This window comes from Amphiura filiformis, chromosome 5, assembly GCF_039555335.1.
Source record: "Amphiura filiformis chromosome 5, Afil_fr2py, whole genome shotgun sequence".
Taxonomy (NCBI): Eukaryota; Metazoa; Echinodermata; class Ophiuroidea; order Amphilepidida; family Amphiuridae; genus Amphiura; species Amphiura filiformis.
Genome location: NC_092632.1, coordinates 48578147 through 48602273, shown reverse-complemented (window position 1 = coordinate 48602273; position 24127 = coordinate 48578147). Strand labels below are relative to the sequence as shown.

The 24127-nt window shown below is 35.9% G+C and overlaps 2 protein-coding genes across 2 annotated transcripts in view; one reads left to right on the top strand and one right to left on the bottom strand.

The window, feature by feature from the left end:
- Positions 1 to 9768, bottom strand: part of LOC140153287 (protein arginine N-methyltransferase 2-like) — a 55173-nt gene extending 45405 nt beyond the window's left edge. Inside the window, exon 1 of the mRNA XM_072175993.1 lies at positions 9583 to 9768. The gene's annotated coding sequence lies outside the window, so the exon portion shown is untranslated. The remainder of the gene's footprint in view (positions 1 to 9582) is intronic.
- A 3454-nt stretch (positions 9769 to 13222) lies between these two features.
- LOC140153285 (protein transport protein Sec61 subunit beta-like) lies at positions 13223 to 20285 on the top strand. The gene is made up of 4 exons (XM_072175989.1): positions 13223 to 13340; positions 16745 to 16845; positions 17355 to 17450; positions 18572 to 20285. Exons 1-4 carry the CDS (start codon positions 13338 to 13340, stop codon positions 18657 to 18659), a joined length of 288 nt encoding a protein of 95 aa, XP_072032090.1. The 5' UTR covers positions 13223 to 13337; the 3' UTR covers positions 18660 to 20285.
- The last annotated feature ends 3842 nt before the right edge of the window (positions 20286 to 24127 follow it).

Here is a 24127-nt window from a genome sequence, read left to right as displayed (position 1 = left end):
ATGCGCTTGATTTCAGAGGGTGTAAGTTCATAACAGAAACAGCCATGCAGAGAATGAACAATTAGCGTCCCCGGAACGTACTTATAATAGAATATCGATCCACGCACAAGACATGAAACTTGACTTAGCTTGTGAGTTGGGGGGGGGGGGTCATGAGGGGCGGCAATGGGCCAGATGCCGGGGGGGGGGGGGAAAAGCTGTTTTTCAGCAATTTTCATTTTTTTAAAAATCAATTGGGGGCACTTCCTCTGTCCCCCATGAAACTATACCACCGTCTGGAAAATGTGTTGATTTTAAATTAGCCTTGATATCTTTGATGAAATAAATCAATGCTGCTATATTCCCCTGATTTTATGTAATAGTGTACAACAATGACATCAACAACAAAAAACAATTATTTGTCAATCGAATTTGGGAAAAATATTCAACAAGACATATAGTAGGCCTACAAATTTCTGAATTATATAAAGTGAACAAATTTAAAAATATTTTTTTAAATAATTTTTTTTAATTAAAAAGAAAGAAAGAAATGAACAAGACAAAATAAGAAAGTAAAAAAGAAAGAAAAAGAAAGAAAGAAAGAAATGAAAAAAAACGAAGGAGAAAGAAAAGAGGGAAGAAAGGAAGAAAAACTGAGAAAAAAAGGGGAAAAATGAAGAAAATTCAACCACACAGCGACTTGAACCCACAAAAACGGTTCATAGGGGATTCATAGTCCAGTGCTCTAACCATTCGGCTACACATCCCCTTACGCAATTTCATGTTTTCAAAGCGGCTATATATAATTATAATTTGATGCAATAAAATGATTTCAATTAAATCCGCATAATGGAAATAATGTAGTACTTTGATGTCTAAATTAACGTGCCATAATTAAGACATCTATAATTTAACAAAACAGTTAATAAATGCATATCACTTGCTGGGAGTGAACAAAATAATGCATGTGTACTGAGCTGATATTTTGAGGCGTCTAATGCATGAGTCCCGAAGGAGGGAGTGCATACACGTCAAAATCTCAGTATAAGTGCATTATTGTGTACAATTTCACAAGCAACAAGTGATACGCTTTAACTTATTTCATACACAAGAAAAAATTCCATGATTTTTACTATTTTTATTTACAAAATTGTCATTAAGTTTTGGAAAATACTTTGGAAATTTCTTTTGATTGGATCACAGGCTTCGCGTATATTATTCAGGTTATGAATTAAGTCATAGCCTATTACAATACCGTATAACTTATTTCATGGCTAGAATACAATGCGGAATCCAGCGAGAGCAATTAATTATTGCTCTAAGAGCGATTTATAGCTCCCTCTTGATGACTTGTTAAATTCTTTATGCTTACATTGTAAATGGCCATTGGAGCAAACAGTGCAGCTCTTCTATAGCTCCTCTTGAGACATGGGCATTCTACAGAGCTTATAACCTCATTTGCAAAAGAGATAAAGAGTCACACTGCGAGCAAATAATTTAATGCAATGCAATACACCAATCCGAGAAGCGTTTACTGTATTTGGCCCTCTATTGACGGCAACACAGATGTACCAGAGCGGGAGATTTAATTCGTAATTCAATACTCATGATTGTGTATTGAATATCACTATTGTGTACAATTCCCGGTACAATTCTGTATAGCACACAATAAATAATGGATGGAACCCCCGACCTCGGGACACCGCAGTTTTACATCGGGGACACCGCAGTAATGGCGAAGTCGGATAGGTGTATAGGTGCAAAATTTACATAGCTTTCAGAAAAGAATGGTTCTTTGATAAATGTTCAAAATCTCTCAGTCAACATGCAATTCTATGTTCCTACTCAATTTTTTACTCAAAATATGACCATGACTGGTCGATTTAAATCAAAATGCCGTCTTTTACTGACCATATTTTATCGTTTTAGTGCAATTGTTTTGGGCGGGCCCCTGTCAACTTTTTTTATGCAATATTATTTCTAATTTATAATATTATTGATGTATTCCTTTATAACCTACATTTATATGTTGTATTGTGCTATTGTTTAAAGGAGGATTTCGTGATAATAATAATAATATTTATTTGAATTACTTGCAAAATACAAAAGTAACAAAATAACAGTACATTTATACACACTCTACATTTCTTACACATGACAAAAGCAAGTAATTCAGGATGAGTGAATGGGCTGAAAAGTCCAAACACAGAAGTGCCCACTCATCCTGCACATGAAAGAATATTTTAAAATTAAAAGTACAAAAAATATAGAAAAGATCCTAGCATCCTCTTTTTATGACATTTTTCAGTAGATATCCACGAAAAAAGCTTATTTCCAAAATTTCAGTTGACTCGATTTTGCGTTTGGGAGTTATGCATGATTATGTGTATTACACTGCTCCATAGACAATGTGTTGTAATTTCGTTCTGGTGCACCAGAACGAAATTCAAATTTGGCGATATTTTTGCTAAACGAATTAATCTGCAAGAAATATTTGGTACATAAACATTATGTAGCCAGAGGTATCCAGTGGTGTAAAAATCTCAACTTTTTTGGGAAAAGTGGGGGATGAGGCTGTGGATCACGAAATGCCCCTTTAATATGCCTGCAGATGTTTGAGCCTGGTCATGTACCTTCTCAACCCTCCTGTCTGGCCTTAAATGTATTCCTTTTCAATATATCTGTTTTTATGTGTATTATGAATAAATTTGAAATGATGAAACTAACTCTTGCTCAGAATTCTTCTCTTGCTCTCATCAACATGAGTACCCTGTTATTGATGTGTATAAATCAGCCAATCAGAATATATTTACCGGTACTCTGTTGTAAGGATTGTGTATCAAATCAGTCAATCAGACCCTCACTTCCGTGTTTATGCTGTGTACATTCACCATGGACAAGACTAACAAATATTTAATGTCCTCAACTGTACAAAAAGATGCAATTTCGCTTGCAAAAATGAATCAAACAGGCAAATATGTATTGAAGATTAGTCCGAATAATCAGACCCAGAACAAAATATTAATTTCTGACATGATCGTGTACTGGGTCTGAACTGTTTCCATATGAAATCTTGATGGCAAATTGGACAATAGAAGCACATGGTTCTACGTGACAGCTTTTTAATCCCTATTCAGGTGTCATGTAGTAATGTTATCAATGCGCGATTAATTGCAATATGCGCTCAAACTAGTATGCCTGGCGTGGCCGCTATGTCCGCAGATTTATGAGCGCCATGATTGCGAATGTATTTTATTATTGTAATTCACTTTTGAATGTAATGCCCGACCGCGATGTCGTAAAACTATGGAATGGGAAGAAAAGAGGAGAGAGAGAGGATGGAGAGAGAAATAAAAGGACTCTAACTAGTCTAAGAATTATGGTAAAACTTCGCCTAATTGTGTGATTTCATAGTTCTACTAAGAAGATAAGCCGGCAGTGAACGTAACATGGTGGCAGCGGAAAAAGTAAATCTACAGGTACGCCATTTCCAAGAAATAGCCTAAGAAAGACTCAAAGAAATCACCAAGAAAACATCAACGAAGTTTTCAAGAAAGAAACTGGAAAATCGCCAAAGTTTTCGAAGAAAGAAACTTGAAAATCGACAAAGACGGTATCAAAGTCGGTAAAGACTAGTTCAGCTTTGAAGAAGAAACCTTCAGTGAGTTAGCCATAAGAAGAAAGAAGAGGACGAGAACTGCTGTTGAACAAGAAGAAAGAAGAGGACGACGCAGAACTGCTGTTGAACAAGAAGAAAGAAGAGATCGCATAACTGATTAACTGTTGGATTGGAAGCCCGCGGATTGGAAGAAAGAAGAGAGAGCGTCCACAGATAGCTTCGCTACAGAAGAAAGAAGAGAAGAAAACAGAGTAGCTTCGTGACTGTATCATCATCAATTCCGTTCAAATACCAGAACTGTGAGATTTGATGCACATTAATACATTTTCATCGTTGGAATATATTGCTGATTTGTGTTCTTCTGGAAAAAAACAGGTGAATCGTGTTTTCATCAGTGGCAGTGTTGTCTACATGATCTACGATCGGTGTGGCAGAGTGATGTGGAAAATGGATTACGAGAGGCTGTCTTCAGGTTCTAGCCTGCTTGGATTCCTTGCTAAATGACCAGACATTTGGTATGATATTTTGACTGTTGGCCTTTTTACTTGAAGACAATCAAGAGATGTTTATATTTTCACAGATGAAAATGATCAGTAATATATTATAAAATTTAAACGAGGATTGTGCGATAGTGAAGCAAGTATTATAAATATTGCAAATGTACGTGCACAAATAAAAGGTACGTACAACGAAATGTGTATGCACATATCAAAATTAAATGTTGTATACATCATGCGTAGTAGAAATGTAGGCCTAAGCTTACAATATGCACGTCCATCTTTGTGGCATTCAAAAATGTTTTGTTGTGTAAAGCATAATTGCGTTTACAAACAAAGATAAACAGCAATGAAACATTATATTGTTTTAATTTAGTATTATCATGCACATGGACAAATGTGTGCATTATTTCACATGCAAAAACTCCAGCCAGAGTACAAAAATGTGTGTAAGATTTTTTATTGGATTGTTGTAATAAGCGGCGAAGCGTTTGGGATTGCAGCAGTAGTGCGCAAGTCAATCGAGTCGACATTTCTTTAAAAATTGAAATGAAGGGATAAAGTAATATAATATGGTCGTCAAAAAACTGTTGTGTTTAAAATAAGATTTTATCACAAAATGTGCGTATTGATCAGGATTTCATTATGAATTTAAATTTCTGGACAAGCGTTTGGTATTGCAGCTATAGTGCGCAATTAGTCAAGCGACATTTCCATATAAACATGGACATGTATAACTTAATTCATTATGTTCTGGAGAGATGGAAACTTGTGTGAGATTATCATTGGAGAAGAAATTTATCACATAAATTTTATTTGTATTTATGGCAAATGTACGTTTGGAGAATATTTTATATAATGAATTAAAACGTGCATTAAAAACAAATTGCATGAAATTATATTTATGCACACAAAAAGATGTAAATTTAACGCGATTTAAATGTGCATTTTTGAGATGATTGACACAATCATATAGGAGTTCGGGAGTGTCATGTAGTAATGTTATCAATGCGCGATTAATTGCAATATGCGCTCAAACTAGTACGCGGCGTCTCGCGCTATGTCCGCGGATTTGCGTAGCGCCATGATTACGAATGTATTTTTATTATTGTAATTCACTTTTGAATGTAATGCCCGACCGCGATGTCGTGAAAAACTATGGAATGGGAAGAAAAGAGGAGAGAGAGAGGATGGAGAGAGAAATAAAAGGACTCTAACTAGTCTAAGAATTATGGTAAAACTTCGCCTGATGGTGTGATTTCATAGTTTTATTAAGAAGATAAGCCGGCAGTGAACGTAACATCAGGTTACGTGAATCACGCTATTGTGGACCATCCTTCTGATACTTGAGTGTTTGGACAAGCGGAGCGGTTTTTGTCTACCTCTCTGTTTGTAAACAAACCAGGAGGTCGAAATCGCCCTCCTCGCCGAATCGTAAGTCAGCGTAATAGTACGGCACTGATTGAAGATAAACACTGCTTTAAGTGACATTTCATTGTGTGCAAAAAAATTCTAGAAGATTCTTCGGCTAGCCTTGGCAAAAATATTATCAAATTTGTATAACTATTATTAACACCCGGTGCATCAAACGCCCCTCATGTCAACCATATTTTTTGTACCTAGTGTCAAACTGTGCCATTTAACTAGAAAATCATCCCCTCCAAATTTAAATTCAATCGGAGGTCGGGAAGGGGGTCCACCGTGAGCTTAAAGTTCGGACAGAGGCGACCAATAAAAGTCCGGCCGGCAGCTATTGTATTATATATACTGTTATACACACACATTAATAGCTGCCTTTAGTGAAAGTTTTTAAAGAACTTCATATCTCAGCCAATACTCAATCAAATGAAAATCTATTTGAACTAAGCAAAAAGGCAGCTATTTTCAGACATATTTGAGGTCATAATAATAGCTGCCATGTGCATGTTCCTCTATTTACAGCTGTTTTTGCATGGAAATGGATCCATCACGCGCTACAAACTTAAAGTTTGTGTATGATAGGTGCCTTTAACTAAATGACAAATCAATCAGGCAGCTATTTAGTTTTCATTACTTTATACTGTACATCACTGTGGCTGCCATATGAATAACAATGTTAATACATTGCTTAATATTTATCAGTCCATATGATATGCTTTCTCAGATTTAGTGTCTGTTTTCTATCTTGCTCCACCACTTGCAAGACATTTGATTATGTTCCTCACTCTGGGCAGCAGCTAGGAAATCTGTATGAGTTTCATGACACTTTCTGCTGCATCATTTACCACACTGACGGCTCTAACATTGAAAGCGATAGCAGTAAAGCCAAGGACTCGGGCCAATCAATTACATTCAAGCAGTCATGTATGTCCAAACTGTTGTATAGTATCAAAATCTCTCTAATGCAGAATCACATTGAACAATTTCCGCAAGGCACTGTGACAACAAAGCACCAGCTACCAAAGATATGTGAATTTGTTGTACATGTATTTGCAACAATAATCCAAAGTTCCTGCTGGATAACAATAAACATGCCGTGTTGCTTCTGACCCGCCATGGAACGATCTTCAGTTGTACAAGCGCCTCCTGCAGTAAGCCGATATCAATTTCGGTGTTGCAACAAGTGCACGCAAACCCACAAAGCCCTGAACAGACATCTGTGGCTCTACATGTATCTCACCGAAGAGATGGCACCGCTTGCCCTCTTCAGTGGAAAGGTACTAGTACAAAAGAGACAAGCTTAAACGAGAAGGCTACTTGAACTTAAACCTGATGCAGCAGCACTAAAGCCATGTATTCGCTTGGCGCAGGCTTTGGAAAGCCAACGTTCCCTAACCCTGAGAATATCACTTAGTCAACAGTCGTCCTAGCTGATTTTGCAGGCAAGGTTCACTATGAACATCCTGCAGATCAATGACATATTCCTAGCAGACAATGTTGACACTTTGGCCCGAGTCCTCAGTTTATCTGTAATCGCTTAGCAATGTTAGAGCCGTTAATGTGGTAAATGATGCAGCAGAACGTGGCGTGAAACTCAGTGAAGATTTCCTAGCTGCTGCCCAGAGTTAGGAACATTATCAAAATGTCTTGCAAGTGGTGGAGCAAGATAGAAAACGGACACCTAATCTGAGAGAGCATAGACTGAATGATGCTACTTAATTTACCAATATCATATGGACTGATAAGCAACATACATTTATTACATTGTTATTCATATGGCAGCCACAGTGATGTTCAGTATAAAGTAATGAAAACTAAGTAAAAGGCACCTATCATACCAATTTTAAGCTCGCAGCACGCAATGGACCAATTTTCCATGCAGAAATGGCTCTAAATAGAGAAACGTGCACATGGCAGCTATTATTATGACTTCAAATATGTCTGAAAATAGTTGCCTTTTTGCTTAGTTCAAATGGATTTGCATTTTATTGAGTATTGTCTGAGATATGAGGTACTATAAAAATATTCACTAAAGGCAGCTATTAATATGTATGTATAACTGTATATATAATTCAATAGCTGCCGGCCGGACTTTTACTGGTTGCCTCTGTCCGAACTTTAAGCTCACGGTGGACCCCCTTCCCGACCTCCGATTGAATTTAAATTTGGAGGGGATGATTTTCTAGTTAAATGGCACAGTTTGACACTAGGTACAAAAAATATGGTTGACATGAGGGGCGTTTGATGCACCCTAACCAGTCACCCGGTGTTATAACTAAACAAAACAAAACAACAACACAGTCGATGGCTTATGGAGCTTATGTAATATGGTACACATTAAAATTATGCATAACTTACAAGTTTAAATACAGTAAAAACCTCATTATAACGAAATCTGATACAAGAAAAACCCCATAGTTGGCAGTGGTGATATAAACCCACCCTTTTTATTTTATACCCTTTACCAAAACTCCGAAACCCACCCTTTCTAATTCAGATTAGGGTACCTTTGTCATTGTCATAGATGTGCTAACATAGCCTGCGAGTGGTTCAGCCGAAAACCGTGTATTTTGACAAAATAAGACATTTTACACGAATCTGTAATTTAGATACTGGGCCCATTCTCCGTTATAAAAGCGTTCAAGTTTGGTATCAGGAATGACAAAATGCCAACCACAAAGAATTCATAAAATTCATTCAGAATCGTAAACTTTAATAGTTTAAGAACACAAAACAATGCATGGGTGATTTTTCAACAATACGGTACTTCATTTTTGAGCAATATTACTTGTACGTATTGGGGGTAACGTATCAGTGGTAACGTATCTGTGAAACCCTTTCTCATCTTTGTCTTAATCGTGCAAGTGTAAAAACTGACCGACTTAATACCCATACTTGATCAGTCATCACCCAATGTACTAAAGTCTGGTATGGTATTTGGCTTCATTTATCACAGCGTTTTTTTCGAGAGGAGTAGAATTTAGGTAACGTTCTGTGAAGGCATGAACGTAACGTCAGGACTTTTTGCCATTAATAGACCTGATTTTTTTTACTTTGAAACCATTGTGTTTTGTTCCATATATATAATATAACTATAGAGCCTGCTTGATCCATCACATATTGAGAACATTCATCTAGCCAATGATTTTTACAGATTGTTATCCATTAGAAATATGGTAATGTATCTGTGAACCTGTTGGAAAAATTTAATAATCTGTGTTGTGATGATTTATACTTTATAATTAGGGCATGATACCAGCTAATGAAAAGTACCTATAATCCATTATATGCGCGCATGTTTAGAGAGCAGGGACACATTATACTGAACACACCTTGGCTGGCGACATGGAGGAAAACAATGGACATGCATAATCAGCTTTATTGTTTTATACTTTCTAGGCATGTTATAACCTCTAGCCTCGCACATTTTAAAAAGCAACTCCTAAGCATAAGTTATATTAATAAAAGTTATTTCTTTCTGACGAAACAAGTCTGAATACGACTTGAAACTATGGGCGACACATATTTGGCATTTTGAACACTTTATCGGAGAATGTGCCACTGACAGTATCTAAATTAGCTACATGTATTTGAATGGATGGGGCTTCAACTTCGTCAATGTTGCTGTTTTCTTTGTTTGTTGCCAAATTTGTCATTTCAAAAATACCAGATGACAATTTGAATGACTTATCCTTCACTTTTAAGTAATTTATAAACAATTTTAATTTTTTACACTTGCGCTGGGCTGGGATCACTGAATGGGTCTTTAATTAAATCAAATTTATTTAATCAACTATCAAGAATTGAATATTGATATGGTACATGGATCGAATCTGTGCCAAGTTATAAAACCCTTGGGTTATATGATCACTTGGCATTGATTCGATCTGTACGGTAAACATAGGTATGCTTACACAGCTCTATTAAATCTGTGCAAAGTTATATCCCAACATGCCCAAAGTGATATCACTGATGGTAAGCTTAAACACACAACATTACAAGAACAACACTGTCTATATACACCAATTTCAAAGCCGGCATGATTGATAGTCATGCATCTATTCTCACCTATTATTTTATCACCAAATAAGTTCTTCCTGTTGCAGTCTCCGTTTCCTGTCATTTTCAATGCAACACATTCAAATGCAGTCTTATTCTCCGAGCTTATTCTTTGCTGTTCATCGAGACCAACAAATTGAAATTCTGCAACCTGCTGTACAACCGCAAACCAGGAAGTGCCCTCACTGAATGAAATTGAAAACAACCGGTCACATGCTTGGCTTGGGTCAATGACAGAGGGGGTATCCTGACCTGTCCCAAGATCCAACAAATGACGTCATCTTGTCGCACACACGCGGGGATACCCCCAAGACCCAAAACAGCATCCATACAAACATAAGGCCGTATAAAATTAATGTTTTGGTTCTCGTCCAGAGGATTTTCATGAATTGATGAGGGAGGGAGGTGTTTTTTTTTGTTTTGTTTTTTTTCAATGTAAAATTAGCATTGTCAGTAGTTTTCGGTCTTCTCCAACAGTGCTCGAGGAAACGATGAGGCCCTTTTTTTTTTTTTTTTTTTTTTTTTTCAAATGTGAGATTCTGAGGGATAATCCCCCTAAAGTACCACAAAAAGACTTGGAAGTGATACTTGTTCTCTAATAAACTTATTTATATGTATGAAGATTTCATAAATCATTCCAAAGTCTAAAAAAATTGAAAAATCTAAAAAAAAAAAAAAATCTGACAAATCCCAGAAATTGAGGAGGGAGGGGACGAAAACCAAAATATTAATTTTACACGGCCTAATTATGACAAATGCGCTGACACTTTCATGTTTAATAACCATAAATTTGCACTGAATTATCAAAATATTTTGAATGGTCTTTGCCTTTCACCTTCCCCAATCAATCACTCATTCATTGAGTGCTCAGAAATCACGTCTTTGGTACCCATCAAACACAAAAACGTTTTAAAAACGTTTTAAATAAGTTATATTTTGGCTTTTGGTTTAGGTAAAAACGTTTTAATAACATTAAAATGTCGGGTTATATAAAGGTCATGATAACGTTTTAAAACGTTTTGTATGAAAACACACTACGACAATATTTTTTAATGTTTTCAAAAATATTATTGTAAACTATTTTTACAACCATTTTTGCCAAATATTGTGTCAATACTTAAATAACATTATGTTAAAATGTTTGAATCCAGCAAACACAGAAATGTTCTAAAAATGTTTTTTCAAAACCTTTTAATAACATTTAAATGTCGGGTTATAAAAGGTCATAAAAACGTTTTTAAAACGTTATTGAAAATATTTTGGGCAAACATTTTTCGCAAAATATTTTTTCAACCCCAAAATAACATTCTGTTTAGAATGTTTTGTATAAAGTTTTCATGAATGTTTTTGGAATGTTATTAAAACCTTTTTATACCCTTTATATAACCCGACATTTAAACGTTTTCTGTAAAACATTTTTGTTTGCTGAGCAGTAGATTAGGCTATCAAAAAATGTTTTTTAAGGTTATGAAAACATTTTATACTCTGAATATACCCTTTATATAACCCGACATTTAAACGTTTTCTGACAACCTTTTATAACCTTTTGCGAATGATGTCGAAAACGTTTTGTGTTTGCTGGGTAGTTTGGTGGGCTGGGCACTTGGACATTTTTGGAGTCAAAACGTTTTTGATCAGAGAACCTGAAACTTTTTTGACCCCTAACTCTTTATAGACATACACAATTTTTTGACACCCAAAGCTTGAATTAGCCACTGTGAAAGAATTGATGCTAGTGAATGGACTTGATTCTTTGCTTGACCAAGAGACACTTGCTAAAGTTTGTTCGGCTTTATAAGGCGAAAATTATTCGGATTTTGTAACTGCGCGCATTTATTACTTTGCCCAATTTCTGAAATGGGGACCAAATCACCAAAACATACAAAGTTAAAGGTGTTTTTTCACATGACTTGTATACCTGAGACGAACATGTTGGTATTTGTGACTCTGGTCCACGGGGGCCAAAGGCGGCAAATTTGAAACTGAGATAGGCAAAAATAGGCATATGGAGTAAAAAAACAATAAAATACATAAGAAAATACACATCATAAAACTTCATAACTTTAGAACCAAGTTTGCTAGACCTTTGGTGTTTTCAGTAAATGATAGCCTATTGTATGTATCATGTAATAATATAGTAACTCAATTTTCAAAAATGCCTCGTTTGGCCCCCATGGACCAGATCATGTCACATTTTCGTCTCAGTTGTATACGAAGTTCAATTTCAATTTTAAATGCATTCTAATTTTTTTTGAAAATAGGCCTACATGTTTCATTCTTATAACAAATAGGCTAATTAAAAGAAATAAAAGTAACACTTATAAAAGAGGGAATTTGAGAGCAATATCTGGGCACACTTTTAGTGTTCAAAATTTGTGCTTAAGGTGGTACTACACCCCTTGATAAATTTGTGACTATTTTTGCATTTTTCTCAAAAACTAATAAAACACTGGTAACAAAAGTTATGTATATTATAGGGGCAAGGAATCCACTTACTACACTGGAATTTCAGTGACTCAAGACAAGTAGTTAGTTATTGATTTATTGATCAAATATTGGTTTTCCCTCATTTTTGACTGTAACTCCACAACTGTTGTCAGTGCTGAAATAAAATTTTCAGTGCAGTAGTTGCAGTCCTTGCCCCTATAATATACATATCTTACTTGTCACCAATGCGCTATAATTTTTGAGAAAAATGCAAAAATAGGCACAAAATTGGCCAGGGGTGTAGTACCACCTTAATCCTTGTTTATCATTGTGATCTCCACTCTGACTTTAACAAATTCTATAAAAACTTTGAAGGTAGTGAGCACTTGAGTTACCTAGGGGCTGTGCAATAATTTTGAGCCCTGGGGGAGGGTAAAATTGGGCCAATAGGGGGAGGGCAAGTAATTTTGGCAAGCCGAGAGGGGGGAAACGCTTAAATATGCAAGTTTTTCTGCTCGCTGTGCTCGCAACAGGTAGGCCTATATAGACCATTTAAGGTTTGTAAATTGGGATCCCAAAAATTTGGCATGTGCAAGGGGGGGGGGGCAAAGATTTTTTTGCGGGTCGGTTGGGGGGGGGGAAAGTGATTTTTGGCAGGCCGAGAGGGGGGGGGGCAAGCGATTTTTGGCGAGCCGTTTGGAAATTTTACCCCCCAGGGGGTCATAATTATTGCACAGCCCCTTACAGTCAAAACTATTTTGTATTCTTGTGTGTTTTTACCATTGCTTTGAAACACTGTGATTTTTAATAGTGGTAGGCCTATCTTCCTTTAGGCCTATTTTTCAAGCTGACAAAATTAAAAACAAAATTTTCAAAAGATTTTTCTCCTGTTTTTTTTTCTCATTCACTTTAGGCCTAAATGCAAGCAATATGTAGACCTACTGAAAATCAGATAAAAATCATAATGTACAAATTATAGGCCCCCTAATATAGGCCTACCTAGTCATTTTTGTGACTTAAGCAAAGTTTGTTTATAATCATCTATAGGGCCTATACCCCGCAAGCAGCCTGCTACTCTGCACAGATATGACAAATATAATTTTATTTGAGGCACATTTATAATCATTAGAATATTAATAATTATAATAATAATTAGAACATGTTTTGCATTTTGACACCTGCAGAAAAAAACTTTTCAAAACTGCCCATAGTGCCTGCCATTTTTCAAAGTGGTCGACCGCCCTCATCTGTGTAAATTTGGCCAACTGACACGACAGCATTCTTTCAACTTCCGGTTTGTCGTGGCATAGCGTCGAAAAGAAGCAACTCACGAAAATATGGTAAGTTTTTCTTGTTTTCTAGAACCAATTTGGTATAAATTAATTGATGTAATTAAATTTACATTTGTTTTAGTCATGTTCAACGATTTTGAAATCTTGTAACTGGTGTCGTTGTTCCACCTTTACGGTAAGCTTACCACGGCAAATTTTCTTTTTCAATCATCATGCAATCGCTACATACAATGCATAGTCGGTTTCGAATTCTTACTTAATTTCTCTTCTTTGCATGCTCAGCCGAAATTAAATCATTTTCCACTTAACTTTTATGACTTTAATACGCCTCTTTGCTTGCGCCAACGTACACAACATGATAGATGAATAACTAACTTGTCTTGGTCTAGTACCGTAACTATAATTATATACCGCATCTAAAGATTCCCGTCATCTGATTGGTTAAAAGAGCGGGCATAGTTTTGACTATGCCCGCAAAAGTAACTATTCCCGGGCATAGTTCTGCGTGTGCGTTGTTCCTAGCGAAAAATGATATTACGCGCTGCGTTAATGTTTTCACGCACTATAATTACGCCGATATCGCAGATTGTAATGATCTGTGCCGTTAAGCCTTGAATTTGAAACTATTAATTTCTCTGCCCAAAATCGATGCTTTTAACCAAACAGATGACAAGAATCTTAAGATTTGGTATATAAAACAAATATTGACTGCTTAATATTCGGGGCACAGTTAAAATTATAAGCCCTCGGTGATGTCAAAACCATGACTATGCCCTCAGCTTCGCTTCGGGCATAGTCATGGTTTTGACATCACCTCGGCCTATAATTTTAACTGTGCCCCTCATAGCAGTCAATATTTGTATACTATTACGCTGCTATGCTGCTGCCTTTCGTATTCCTCCTCATTTGTTTACAAACAGAGAGGTAGACAAAGGGCCTGTCAAAACTGTTCCGCTTGTCCAAATACTCAAGTTAAGTATCAAAAGGATGGTCCACAATTACAATAGAGTGATTCACGCAGAATGAATTAATAGGGGATTAAAAAACTGTGAAGTAGGAGTGGGACCATGTCCATGTGCTTCTTTTGTACAATTTGGCATCAACATTTCGAATTTTGAAATTTATCAAAAAAAGTGCACACTAAATTTGAAAGTGCACACTGTAGTGTATTTTCTTTCTTTCTTTCTTTCTGGTACTGCACAACGTCCCTTATGGAACTAATTGAGCAGGAAATAATGGTGTGCGCGTGTGCTTGCTGTGCTTTAGTCCTTAATGTTTCTTTCTTGTACTTTGATGAGGTTACTTGCTGCTGATTTGAACTGGATGGGATCTGTGATGCTTGTTATGTTGGGCGGAAGATTATTCCAATCTTTAACTGTCCTTGATACGAATGAAAATTTAAATGAGTCTATGCGACTATGCGAGTGTGGTATTCTATGTAGGATGATTGACTAGATCTTCTGGTGATCCTCTGGGCCGGTTGCAGGTAGTTTTGGACTGGCAGCGCTAGGTGACCCCCCATGGCTTTTTGCAGGATGCATAGGCGAGTTATCCTCCTTCTTGTTGATAACATATCCCAATCTAGCTCCCGTATGAGTTCATTTACACTAGTCTTCCAATCGTAGTTATTATGCACCATTCGTGCAGCCCTTCTTTGTATTTTGCCTACTTGTTGTATTTGTTCTTTTGTGTATGGGTCCCAAATGGCCATAGGCGTAGATCCCGGGGGGGATGGGGGGGATTTATCCCCCCCAATATTTTGCCAGGGGGGGATGCTCCATACAATCATCCCCCCCAATGTTGACGCCTGAATATAGGTTTCTGACCAAATTTATCTTATATTTGCCCATTTTAGCCCCCAAAGTGCAAATTTTCGTGCGCTTCGCGCGCATTTATTACACTTTTGCACCATATTTCATCAGTTTAGCTTCAAAATAGCACAATTTTTCGTGCGCTTCGCGCGCATTTGTAACATCAACTTATTCTGTCCCCAAAAGCTGCTGGATTCACTATTCTTCAAGAATTTTTTCAACACCATCCCCCCAATGTCAAAAAGAAATCTACGCCACTGCAAATGGCGGAACAATACTCCAATGTAGGTCTTACTAAGGCAGTATATGCGGCCATTTTGGCTTCCTTGGTGCATGAGCCCAGATTTCTTCTCACGAAACCACGGGTTTTGCTTGCCTTTGCTGTAATTCTGTTAATGTGTGTGTTCCATTTTAGATCTTGTTGAATGTCTACCCCCAGGTAGTTGTGTGATGTTGTTTCTTCGAGCACAGAATTACCCAGTTTGTATTTGTTGATGATTGGTGATCTTGAACCAGGAATGCGGAGCAGAAAACATTTGCTCGGGTTAAAACTCATTTGCCAACGACTTTCCCAATTTGAAAGGGACTCCAGATCTTTTTGGAGGAGTTGTGTATCTTGAATAGTGGTGACATTCCTATATATGACACAGTCGTCGGCAAAGAGACGGACGGTGGAATTGAGATTTTCTGGCAGATCGTTTATATATAAAAGAAATAACAATGGGCCCATGACAGTCCCTTGCGGGACGCCTGATTTTACTCCTGCCCACTCAGAACAATCTCCTCCTACAACAACTCGCTGCATGCGATTTTTTAAAAATGCAGAGATCCACTCATTGATTTTATCATCAATATTCTTACTGGACTGTCCATATGTTATACATAATACAGGGTAGTTTGAAAATTTGTATTATAAATTAATATAAATATGGTGACGGTCATATCCTATGGTAAATTCAATGCATATCTTCATTCACTAAAATTGAAAAACGAATTAATCTTAAGTACCAAGCCTCGCATGAATAACAAAAGTCGCTCAAAACCGATGGTCTCCTGCACCTACATATACTCATAGTTCAGTTTTCAAACCTCTCATGTAGTGGTCCATCTGAATATGGTCGAGTTGTTCCATTTCTCACATCTTTCAAAGGGTACACCCGAGCGAAAAAGGGGGATACCCTTTCAAAATCCCTATTGGTTTGTACAGGGCCTTCAGTTCCAGTCAATTTTCTCAGCATAGAAATTACCATTTTGCTTTTTCTTTTGACTAAATTGGAAGTTGATATCCCTGATAAAAAATCAAACTTGTGGAGTTGTTTCACTAAGAGGTATTTATTATTATATGGAATGTTTTGGGATTTTGCCCATTGAGTGCAACAGTAAGCATCCCCTTCATGTCAGAGGGCACCAAAAGCAAAACATACATCCCGGAAAACTACAAGAATTGGGAACAGTTTTGTGCATTTTAGTTAGTGAACTTAAGATCACTTCAGAAAAAAATGTTACAAAAAGAACAAATGTTGAAAACTTGATTGTTGCTTGAATAATATTGTCAAGAACAAAACTTTGGCTTCAGTGGCCAAATATTAAACAAAAGAGTTTCAAATTATTGATGCTAATTTTTCATCTCTTTCTTGACAGGCTGTCTCATCTCCAAGTTCCACAAGTGTAGGGGGAGGAGGAAGATCCCCATCATCAAAAGCAGTTAGTCCAAGGTCAGGAGGAGGTCAGGTCAGACAAAGGTCAGTTTAATGATGGCACTGCTGTGCAATCTCCCTATGAATAATTAGGTTATTACCCTACTTTCTGTGACTCACAAAATCAAATCTTTGATGTTGGGTTCATGTTTATCAGGATATGTCAATGTATTTGAAAATGTAGTCTAATTAATGCAATATAGTGTGTGCTATGTATTATTTTTTTACCTATCTTTTAATATTATTGTTGTACCCAATTAATTTTGGTAATTCATGTAATTTAAGTTAATATAGTAAATTATTCTAAGTGTTTTGTAATTATTTATTTGTATTTTTGTATGTAATAACTGGGCCATATGGAAGAACAGGGGAATACTTAAATTTTCCCCTGAATATGGACCCAGTATAAAGAAGAAATAAACAAACAAACAAACAAGTCCCACTCTGCTTATTATGACTAAAACAAAACATGTAAATGCTACATAATAATGCTGACAACTCTTTAAAAGTCAGTTTGTAATTTACAGTTTTTTTACATTCACATTTTGACACAGAAAAACAACCAGCACAGCAGGCCGACCAAGAGCAGGACCAAGTAATAGTGGTGGCATGTGGAGATTTTACACAGAAGATTCACCAGGACTTAAAGTGTAAGTTACTAAAAACTGTATCCTAATTGATCCTATCAGCAAAACAATATTGCATCTGATGCCATCAGACTCTCTCATATTAAATGACCAGACAATTTCAAAATGGTCCAATCCCATGCATGAAATAGATTGAAGTGTAACTCCCATTTTTGTTGAGTGAAAGTTGCTCATTCTTCTCTCAGAATTGTTTCCTTGATGCTCCTTGTGTGTCACTGTGCCTCCTTATTCAAGATAATTATGTTGCCTGCAGTGAGTGTTTGTTCTCAGGTCATATGATATGGGTAGAAAGGGAAATGAAATTTGGTATAAAAATATTGTAATGTAGCATTCAAAGACTCCATTGCATTGGTATATGGTGATGCCAGTTTCCTGTAAAATAAGTAAGCTAACTTGAAATTCCTGTAGACAAGGAACTAACTGCTTATTGTCCGACTTAACCATACAGGAACTCATTATCTCATTATGTGATCAAGCAAAATCAGTCTGAAGTCGGGCATATTCAATTTTCAGTTTTTCACATGATTGTATAAAACATTTGCAAAGCTGCATTTTCCATAAAAGAACCATTAAACTTGAACATTTCCAAAGATATGAACAGTTGAAGTGTTTCCAGAACAATATGCAACAAATGAAAGTATTGTCTTTGTTTGGCCATATCTGAAAATCAATATCCGACTTCCGACTGAATTTGCTTGATCACATCACATATGTGACCCCTCAGCACAACTGAGCCGGATGTCGCCAGTGCCACTATTGAGATATGCTCCATTGAACTTAACAATAAACAATAGGAAACAAAGGATTTATTGACTGTTTTATTGATTTTTCACTACTTAAATGTCAAGTACTATAGACATGATATACATCATTTTAAAGCTAATTTCAAGCAGAATATTTTGGTTGAATATCTCAAAAATGATGATTGGCGACATCCGGGCTCAGTTGTGACGAGGGGTCACATATTATGATTTGTTCTTTTACTTTATGTATTCTTTATACTACTTTTGATTAACAAGTTGTTTTGAAAATGACTCTTAATCAAAACATGTTCTGCAAATTCAGCTATTTGTTTATTCACTCTAATAAATATTTATGTTATATTTCTTTGTTGTTGTTTACAGAGGACCAGTGCCAGTTCTTGTAATGAGCCTCATTTTCATCGCTTCAGTTTTCATGCTACACATTTGGGGAAAGTACACCAGAGGCTAGACATTCCAGTAATAGACAGACACTTGCCACTTGTACATATAAATCAGGGGGGCAATTTGGCATAGACACCTGTTACTAGAGTCCATTTGGCTTCCCTCAGTGAGTGACGTCAGTAATTTGTAGGAGGTACTTTGTACGTGTACAGATGTACCACCTTTGATCGCATATATGTAAAGAAGCCAATTTTTTAAGTTATGCATTTGAGCATGCACTGACGTCACTATCTCTCCCTCTCTCAAGTAAGCCAAATGGATAATAGTGTAATTGTGTACATATCATCAGTCAATTTAACTTGGCTCTAAGGATTACCGATGATGGTTTGTACATGTACACAATATTGAGATCATGGATTACTAATTTACACCTCTCTCCACAAAATGGATTGTACAGGTTTCACGTTGCTGCATCTGGAACTTTTGATGTTTACTGATGGACATGGACAAAATTTTATCTTGTGTCTGAGAAGACCTTTAATATGTTTTTAAATAGATAAAATTTGGTAAAAATGGGTCATGAAGATGAATGGAAAATTACTGTGTGGGGAAAGAGAAGGTGAAATGTAATTTAAAATGAATGTTTAAGATTGTATGAAATATGAAATGGATTTTATTGAAACTCAAGTTTAAAAGCAGAAGTTGCTTGGCTCTATTATTATGACCACACAACCTCTGTGATAGCTGAGTACAAATCATGAGCTGTTTTCAAAATTGTTATCTTTTGTCAAGTAGATGGTAGTGGTTGATTTTAGTTATGTCTCTGGTCAAATACAAATGTTTTTCGGGAAAACATTCCATAGGTTTTTAGTTTTGAGGCATGGATTATATTTATAGTTGCCCAACTATTCATTCAGAAATTGAATGGACACAACTGGCACTGTACATATATGTGAATCCAATTAAATTAATAAGCATGTTCACATAAGTTAGTCTTAAGTCTGTAGGTCCATTTACTTCCTGGATAATAATTGTGCCCTAAACCACTTTATTTTTAATCAGACTTATTAAAACTAAGTTATATGCAAATGTCTGGTTCAAACTCTTTCTTATTTTAACATTACATTTTGAAAATTTTTATTTTATTGCTAAAAGTGGCATCTGCAGGAACAGACAGACCTTGGTAATGTTTAACACTTGATAAATGCAGGGTCATATTTTGTGAACCAACTGGACTGGTTGCTTTGTGGACCCATGTGTGATGTGTCACTCTTCCAGGCAATGTAAAAATCACTGAAATCATGTTAACCAGAGAAGTCCTAAGTAATTTTAAAATAAAAATAATTGAAAGTCCCTGTTTGACCTGACCAAAGAGAGACTTGATTGTATACAATGCTTGGAAGTTTGACACATTATTGGTGCACTAAATTGATTGTTTTACTCAGGCCTAGGGGAAATATAGACATCAAGAAGCTCATTCAAAGGAAATCTTTGCATTTGGAGGACAATTTTGTTTCACAAGATAAAGAAACACGAGTATTTGGATGTTTTAATATTTAGCAGGGAATTTAATTTACCTTCCCTGGAATTGCACTTTTTCTTCCAGGCCTGGGTGATTAAAACACACAAACTTGTAATATTTATGACACTTGTCAAGCTAAGTTTAATTAAAATTGTACAATAACTGAAACAACATTGTCTTGAATATCCTTTAATAATTTACAAGTTATTGTCTCATAAGATGTTGAAAATATTAGAGAATAAAGGTATTGTTTTTAGCCGCTGGAGTGTATCTATCGTCTCATATAACACAGGCGACATCATTACAAGGCGTAGCCGAGTTGTATTACGCCAAAAACATTGATGTCGCATGTTATATGAGACTATAGATGCACGACAGCGGCTAAATTCAAATAAATATATTAATCATAAGTATGCCAAATTTTAATCAAATTAAATCCTACATTTTACAAGGAATTACCTAGGGCTTGGAATCGATCAGTCCCGTTGTTGCTATGCACCTCCGATTGGTTCAGATAGTGCGTACGAGTATCGCGTTGACTCGCACACGCTAAAGTGAGTGATATTTCGTGTCATATCACATGGGTATAAAGATCCAATAAGATTGCAAGAACAATCTCAAGTGTTTAAGAATTCGCCGTAGAAGTGATGATGTAACAGGAGTAATTACCATAGCAATAGGTTAAAACAATTTGCAACGTTCATATGGTACCTCTGCGTTGAACCATATCATGCTGATTACTCGCACCTGTAAGATTAGTATCTTTGAAAAAATAGCAATATTGTATTCATCTATGATTGCAGACATATACAGGTGATGAGTGCAACTTGCTTGTAGTGCAGGGCAAAATGTATTCAAAAATTGTTTTAACCTATTGCTATGGTGCTATGGTAGTTAAGCGTGTTACATCATCACTTCTATGGCGAATAAGCCCAAAAATCCATCGCAGAATGCATCCCCCCGACTCAAATTAAGCTTGAGATGCTTGTAACTTTCCCGACTTATTCTTTTACACATAATGCACTATTTTCACTAATTTAAAGAGTAAATTCTTGCAATAAATTATTTTCAATCATTTTACCATGCTTGCAGCAGCTTTGATGTATATACTATTGTTGTTTGGTATATTATTGAGAGTAAAGGCTGTGATTTTCTGGTAAGTCTGGGTACCCTATATTTATGGGCGGGTACCTTGAGTACAGGTATCACCAGGGATCAAGTTGAAGCGGAGTGTTAAATTTGCTTTGCACTTTGCACGTAGGGGCCACAGGGATAAGGTTTATTAACTCAAGAACCACAGGACCTACAAAAGTATATCTGTGATATTTGAATTCTTCTACATGCTCGCTATGAATTAAGCAATGCAATTTTTGCTAAAGCTCACTACCATTCGCAAGATACTGTGAACTACTTTTTTTTGCTGCTTCGACCAACAATACATCGTACACCCTTAAGTAATGACCTTCAGGTATCGAGCAGCTGGTTATTGTACCCAGGTATCACACTTTTCGAGCGGAACTTGATTTCCCGGGTATTACTCTTGTCTTATTTGAGGGTAGAGCCTGTCACGTTTGAGGTAGAGATTATAATAATGAACAGCTGCCATATGCTGTTTTCTCTTGCTGAATGGAAGTAGTCTAACCTAGAATCTATAAATGGAACTTGGGAACAAATGAATGACAATATGACACCAATCATCACTATGCACACACTTTATACTTGTTTTGTTGATACAACTTTATTACATATATGTAACCATTTGTGCAGACAAAGGCATTATCTGTATCATGACTTAAAATACAAGTTTAGAACGCCTTGGGCACCATAGCCAAATCATTGGGTCAGTGCAAGAACGTCTTAAATGACATTTTGGGCAACATTTAGTTAATGAATTCTGCAAATATAGGTAAATGCACACATTTTAAGCTATTTACAAGTCTTAGAAGCAATAAATTAAAATGTTATCAAATAATTAAAACAAACCTCAAATAAGAGAAGAAATTGAAATACAAAATTGCTCATTTAAAATGTCACTTGCTATGTTCTTGTACTAACGCTGAAATATGTTCAATCTTAGGATCAACCATCTATGCTGTTTGGATACTTGATATTAACTATCAACTAATAAATCAAAAGCTAATGGTACAAAGTTATTGGTCAATACATACAAATATTTTAAAGTATTGACAGATGATCGAAAGATTAAACAATGGCTTCATTGCCTTAAGCGCTCCACAGACTCCGAGTATTAGACGTACAATATTGTATGCAACATATCTACGTTATTTAATCTATTGCCATTCTATTTCCAGTAATGTTTAAGTTCTAACGAATGTTTGATGACGAAAAATCGATAATATGTTACATGTAATATCTAGTAGAAATATATTATCGATTTTACGTCATCAAACATTCGTTAGAACTTAAACATTACTGGAAATAGAATGGTTGCATACAATATTTTACGTACAATAAAAAGTCTGAATACTGCTTTACGCTCATAACAATTGCAGGGATGAAGTCCACTTCTGACAAAAAGCCCGAATAATCTTGAAAAACAGCATGAAAATGACCATGACCCTAAAACGGGCTGAAAATAAAAGAAATTGCATAAATCTGGACAACAAATAAGCCTGAATTCAGGCAAAAGCTTGAAAACTTACATCCCTGCAATTGCAATTTTACAAACCTTAAGTTAAATGGTGCATCACTTTGTTTGTTGGGATATAATTATGCTAATATTCCCACATCAATGTTGATTGATTCTATCAATTAGTCCAATAGAAAATATTAATATCCAAAGTTGTAAATGCCAGATCCTGTTTTTATTCACTAGATTTCAATTCCCATCCTGCTATTAATTTTTAGCACCAATTTACCCTTTGGACAGATTGGACACTCTGTTTTCATTCCAGTCAGTAGTAACACTGCTTACTACACATGTAAATTAAATAATGTTAACATTTATATTCTCTGTACATGTATATGAAATTTTAAAAACACATATTTTTTAAACATTTTTTTCACACTTTTGATTTTCTGTCTTCCTTTGCTATTCAAAATTGACATGACACAACTCCACAATACTTTTTATAAATCCATAATACTCTTTTCACATATACCAATTTAAAAAATCTTCCACAGACAATGTGTACATACGCTTACAATATTTATACACAGCTTAAATAACAAACATTGGTTGTAACAACCATAATGAACACTCCTCACAGGCAGCTCACTGACGGCATTTGCACACCATTCGCCGTAGAAGTGATGTGATAATCGGATTAACTACCATAGCAATAGGTTCAAACAATTTCTGAATATATCACGCTTCACTACAAGCAGGTTATACTCATCATCTGCAATCATAGATTGAATACAATACTGCTCTTTTTAAAGATACTTATCTTACAGGTGCGAGTGATCAGCATGATATGAATATTCTATTGAATTACAATCCAGGTCTTTATCCCTACTCTTTGGCACCTATGGTTCAATGCAGAGGTACCGTGTGAATGTACCATTGCAGCATGATATATTCAAAAATTATTTGAACCTATTGCTGTGGTAGTTAATCCGATCATTACATCACTACTACATGTATGGCGAATCTGGTTGAAAGGCACCATTGGGCTATCCCAGTTGAAATCCATATGGAAGCCATGACCTTAATCTCTCACAGGGAGTGTGAATTTCAAATGGGGTTGCCTGAATGGGAGACTCCATTTGAAATCTACACCCCACGTGTGGGAGATTATAATCATGTCTTCTACACGTATATGGATTTCAACTGATGTAAACAAAATCAACAGGTTTGTTGCTGAGAATTCTTAATTCTGAGAGAGATAATCAGTTCAAAATTTGACTGGAAATTCATAAAAACATACTGATTCATCATGTACTGTATGTTTTAGTATCATCAAGATCATATCATCACTTGAAATCAAGACGCAATTGTTTATGAATTAGGATTCCAGCAGAAATTACAAGTTCATATTTCTTATGAACTT

Excerpts from the sequence above, each read along its gene's own strand:
- LOC140153285 (XM_072175989.1), top strand. Across the intron at positions 16,846-17,354 it reads GGAGGTCAGGTCAGACAAAG|AAAAACAACCAGCACAGCAG; the intron begins GTCAGTTTAATG and ends ATTTTGACACAG. Across the intron at positions 17,451-18,571 it reads GATTCACCAGGACTTAAAGT|AGGACCAGTGCCAGTTCTTG; the intron begins GTAAGTTACTAA and ends TGTTGTTTACAG.